The sequence below is a fragment of the Oppia nitens genome, unplaced genomic scaffold (genome assembly GCF_028296485.1).
Source record: "Oppia nitens isolate AA-2021 unplaced genomic scaffold, nextdenovo-longstitch-racon4-pilon3 scaffold57_pilon_pilon_pilon, whole genome shotgun sequence".
In the NCBI taxonomy this organism is placed as follows: Eukaryota; Metazoa; Arthropoda; class Arachnida; order Sarcoptiformes; family Oppiidae; genus Oppia; species Oppia nitens.
This window is the reverse complement of record NW_026533240.1, coordinates 20,564-26,012: the sequence shown is the minus strand read 5'-3', so window position 1 is coordinate 26,012 and position 5,449 is coordinate 20,564. Positions and strand designations below refer to the sequence as shown.

Sequence of the window (5,449 nt, the reverse complement as noted above, 5' to 3'; positions counted from 1 at the left end):
ATATATATATATATATATTCATCAAAACATTAATACCTTTATAACTGTATACCGCATTGCATACAAAATTAATACCATATTTTTTTAAATGATAGCATAAAATATTATAATATAATAATATATATATAATATTTACAATATTTTTGTTGAATCTGCACGTAATACTGAGTTAATGCCACACACAATATATATGTATATATTTTATTATATATATATTATATATTGTATAATAAGATAGTTTTTGAAAACCCGAAATAAAATAAAATTTAATATATTATTATATTATTTATTACTGGTGTGTATCTATAGTTATTTTTTTGTGTCTGTATTAAATTATGAAAATCATTTTCAGTAAATGCTATTTTATGTATATATATATATATATATATATATATATATATATATATATATATATATATATATATATTACCTAACATACATAAGTAATGTCGTTATTATTATACATAAAGTAACATTATTTTTGGATGGCACAAAGCATTGAAAAAAATTATTTTCATTTAAAAGTTTAAAAATAGATAGTTAAATTTTAATTATGTTGTTTTAAATTATTATTTTTCTTTATCAATAATAAATTATAAACAATTGTTTACGAGATATCAGATCAATATTTGAAAATGAAACTTTTTTATTCAATAAAATCATTGATATCGCCCGCTGAAAATTGCAATGATGCTTATCATGAAGCTATTGTATAGTAAAATTTTTAAAAATTGATTAAAATTTTCAAAAGTGCTAATTATTACTTAGAATACAAGTTATATTCAAAGGTCTTAAAACAAAATTCTGACATATTTAATTTTTAAAATCCAAAACTACTTAGTCAACCTAATATTAATAATTTTATGTTATTTTAATACACTAAAATAAATGTCATTCTATTTGCCGTTTAAAAATAATACTAGTTTTTGTACTTTTGAAACGACATTACTTATGTATGTTAGGTAATATTTATTTATATAATTTACAATAGATATATTATAAAATTTATTTATTTGTATGTCTAATATGACATGCAATTGTATGTGAAAAAAATACAAAAATTTATAACACAATGATTTTTATTTTCAACAACAAACTGTATGTAAATCATAGATGAAATATCGTTTAATGAAATCGTATGTAAATTATTGTTTTTTTATATATATATATATGTACTGTTTAAACAGTACCTTATATTCTGGATATATATATACTGTATATATAGTATGTTATATTAAATAGCTTTACGATAGGCAAACACATAAAAATTATAAAACCATTTAGCTATTGATTTTATGATTAGATACTCATTAAACATAATATCGTTTAATGACATAAACTAAATGTATTGTTAAAATAATATATATATTTTTCTATGTGTGGTCAATAGTATCTAAGTTAATGTATTRTGTGTGTGTGTGWGGGTGAGTGGGTGTGGTATTTGTATTGTATAAKTTTACAAGTATTATAATTATAGCAATTATTATTATTATGTTTTTAAGTACTATATAATGTTATCAATTTTCTATTATTAGTTTTATAATTAATTTTTACAAATGTTAAAATAAAGATAGTATTTAGCATATTATATATATATATATAGAGTGTATATTAAATTACAAGTATACTCAATAATAATTACAATTAATTATAATTATATAAATGATAAACAATTATCTAATAAAATAAGATTAATATTAATTACACTACAAAAATAGTATTTATAAATAACATCAACTAGTTAAATTAAATAACAATTTTTTAATATTAAATTTGATAAATTGTTTTTATTTATAAAAACAATATGACAATAACTAGTTAACTAAATAAGGATAATAATAACTTTAATTTAATTACAAATTTGTTACTACACTTTACAATTTATATATCAATTATATGATACATTAAAATTTGTTTGTGTGTGTGTGTGTGTGTGTGTGTGTGTGTATTATTATATTATAAAAAAATTAAGTTTAAAAAATAATAATATATTATACAAAAAAAAAATAAGTTCATAAATAAATCTAAACCTAAATTCATAACCATGATAATAGTAATTATAATTGATTTAATTGAGAAAATAAATAAACATAATATTATTTAAAAATTTTTAGTTAAACTATTTATCTATTGTATACGAACCAGTGCTAGCATCTATCGATATGAATTCAATAATATTAAAATCAATTTAGACATTATTTTTTTAAGTATAAATAAACTTAATAACTTGTTTATTATTAATTTATCATTTAATTTTGCTGCTTTAATAATAATAATAATTAAAATATTATAAAAAATAAAATAGTTGAATCTTATATAAATAAAATAAATAGTAAAGTGTTTACAAAATTTTTAAATAAGATTATTATTATTAAAATAAATTAGCATGATGATAAATTAAAAAACTAAAATTTTTTTTAGTCCGATAATAGTCCCGGTCTATAGTGTATAAGATTTTCTGTATTTGGTCCAGTACAATTTAGTATTGAACCGCCAAATTTTTGTCTATAAAAATATATATAGTTTTCAATTGTAAACATATTAATTAGACCCGGCTCTTGGCTACACTGTTGCCAATAGTCTAGATTATCATATTTGCGAACCAGTAGTACCCAGGCATCCATATATTGCTCACTACCTTCAGATACATGTCCAAAATAGGCCAATATTTTCACTGTCTTATCTATATAACACCAAAAAAAAATCAATGTATAATAATTATATTACAGTATATATATTCATAAAAATATAATAATTTATTAGTTAACAAATTATAATCAATTCTATATATATATATATATTATTAATGATGTTATTATATAGTATAGTATAGTATATAATGATATATTAGTTATCAAATATTTTATTGTTGTTGAGACATATTTTATGACTAGTAATAAAATTATATAAAGTTTTGTGTAATTTTAATATCAAATAATTTTTTTTTAAAAAAAAATAGTTTTAAAAAATATAAAATTGATTTTTGTTTTGCTGACTAGTGCTTTAATATTGTGTGTATTATAATTAATATTTTAATTTTAAATTGATTTACTCTAAATAAATTACCTCTAAATTACAATATATATAATTTATACTATATATATTAGTTTTAAACAATATAAATATTAATATTACCCTACACAAATTTTATTAATATCTGTTTTTTGATATTACTTATATAAAGCTAGATTATAGTAAAATTTAAATTATTTGTTTAAAAAATTAATAAATATTAATTACATACCATTAGTTGTATAATCATTGTATTGATTAAAAGTGATGACAATTTTTGATTGTATGCCTGTGTTGTCGGTTAGGTTATAATCACGTAGTGTTGGTACCGATGGATTCAATTGTTGACAACTGGACTGACGGGTGGCCGACTCGGTCCGGGAGATACGGTAAACGTTAGGATTGTTACAATTGGTGTACAATTCATGATAGTCTAGTGTAGTCTCTATATATTATATATACAAATATTAACACTATATATAGGACTAACATATCTATATATATATATATATATAATATAAAAAATTATTAATTTGTATTTTAGTTGTTATTTACAAATATTATAAAAAATTTACAGTATACTGTATATACTGTATATATATGGGGAAAACATATATATATAATATAAAAAATTAAAAATTATTATTTTTTGTTTCGTTTTGTTAATTGTCTACACATTTAATAATATAATTTTTTTTTAAATAATATTACAAATATATTTTATTCATAAATTTTGTATTTAAGTAATACCTTAATTAATTATTTAATTAAGTAATAAATTCTATATATATATATATATTTGTAATTTATTAATAGTATTGATTTTTTATGATAAAAAAGATTATTTATCTATATTTATCTATATTTATATATAATATTTATAAATTATTTTATTTAATTAAATAAAAATGGTTAGTATTTGTTATAAAATCATAGTTTTACTGAACAATACCTCGTAAACCATTGATTAAATTATATAGTTGATAGCCTAGACAACAACAAAATCATTAACAAGTTATAAATATATATTTTAGTAATATTAGTCATATAATAAATTACAGTAAATTAATAATTATAAAATTAAAAGTTTTACTTACATATTATAACTATTAAAACTAGACGTTTCATTTTCATTTAGTTAGTTGTAATTATTTTGTGTAATTACGTGTAATTTAGTTTAACTGTTATAATAAAATTAATTACTAATATTTTTAAAAAGATTTTTTTGATATTTATGTGATTTTTATAAAATTTGTAATTATGAACAATCATTCATTTAGTTGTTTATTAAAAATTTTTAGTAACTATAATACAGTACTTGCTTAATGATAATATAAAATGATTATCATTATTATTATTAGTATAAATTTTATTAAATAATAATTAAATATATAACTTATTTAAATAATATTTTTAATAAAAAAAATTAACTAATATTAAAAATTTTTAACTAAATTTATAATTACATAGTTATTTAATTAAATACAAAATTTACAATTAAAAATATTTTTAAAATTATAGTAAAAAATAAAATAAATTATAGTATTTTTTAAATAAAACAAATTATGCTTTATAATGTAGTTTTGTAATTTTAACAAATTTAAAGTAATTAATTATATAAGTAATACTGTATTGTTTAATATATGTAATTAATAATTAAAACATTTATAAATTAATTTTATTTTATAAATGATTAAATATAATATTATACAATTGAATCAAATAATTTTTAAACTTAAAACCAATATTTTAATTTTACTATAAAACTAATGAAAACAGTTTTATTGTAAGTTTTGTTGTTTGAAAAACAAACTGTTAAAATAACCACAAAAAAATATTTAATTAATAAATAAAATCGTAATATTTTTTAATTAATTTTTAATTATTATTACTTTACCATATTATAAGTAAATTGATTGATCAAAAATAAATGCCAACAATAGAAACCTAATTTACCATCAGATGACCATTGAATCAACAATTTTAACTAAAAAATAAAAATAAATACAAAAAAAATTATACAGTTTTATTATAATTATAGAGTATTGTATTTTTTATAAAAAAAATAAATAATTTTCTATACCTTGAACAATGTTGACAATTTATTATTAGTTTGTAAAACATTATAAATACTATATTTGCGATTTACAAACCAATAGTAAAAATTATTGCTATTATTATAATTATTGCCAATATTTTTATCATTATTAATACGATCAATCATAATGTATAATCTATGCAATTGTTTATTTGTTTTACGATACTGTGTATTAACATTGCTTGCAAACAATATGATTGATGTTATAAATAAAAATACTAATAATAAAAATAAGATAAAAAATATAATCAAAAATTTTGATAGACTATTGAATACTAGGCTAATCAAAACATTTGATATTAGTATAGTAAATGTTATCCAATAGATAAATATATAGAG

General features: G+C 17.0%; 1 protein-coding gene across 1 annotated transcript; it reads right to left on the bottom strand.

The window, feature by feature from the left end:
• Window positions 1-2,362: 2,362 nt before the first annotated feature.
• LOC128960821 (uncharacterized) lies at window positions 2,363-4,203 on the bottom strand. The gene is made up of 4 exons (XM_054306957.1): window positions 4,110-4,203; window positions 3,965-4,000; window positions 3,245-3,457; window positions 2,363-2,683 (listed from the first exon to the last, which is right to left on the bottom strand). The coding sequence occupies exons 1-4, from the start codon at window positions 4,144-4,146 to the stop codon at window positions 2,418-2,420; spliced, it is 552 nt and encodes a 183-aa protein (XP_054162932.1). The 5' UTR covers window positions 4,147-4,203; the 3' UTR covers window positions 2,363-2,417.
• Window positions 4,204-5,449: the final 1,246 nt, after the last annotated feature.

What these genes read in the sequence shown, in the direction of transcription:
- LOC128960821 (XM_054306957.1), bottom strand. Translation starts at nt 4,146, where the DNA reads ATGAAAATGAAACGTCTAGTTTTAATAGTTATAATAT. An exon ending in TTTAATCAATGGTTTACGAG is followed by an intron (nt 3,458 to 3,964) that starts GTATTGTTCAGT and finishes TATAATATATAG; the next exon opens with AGACTACACTAGACTATCAT. An exon ending in CAATGATTATACAACTAATG is followed by an intron (nt 2,684 to 3,244) that starts GTATGTAATTAA and finishes GGTGTTATATAG; the next exon opens with ATAAGACAGTGAAAATATTG.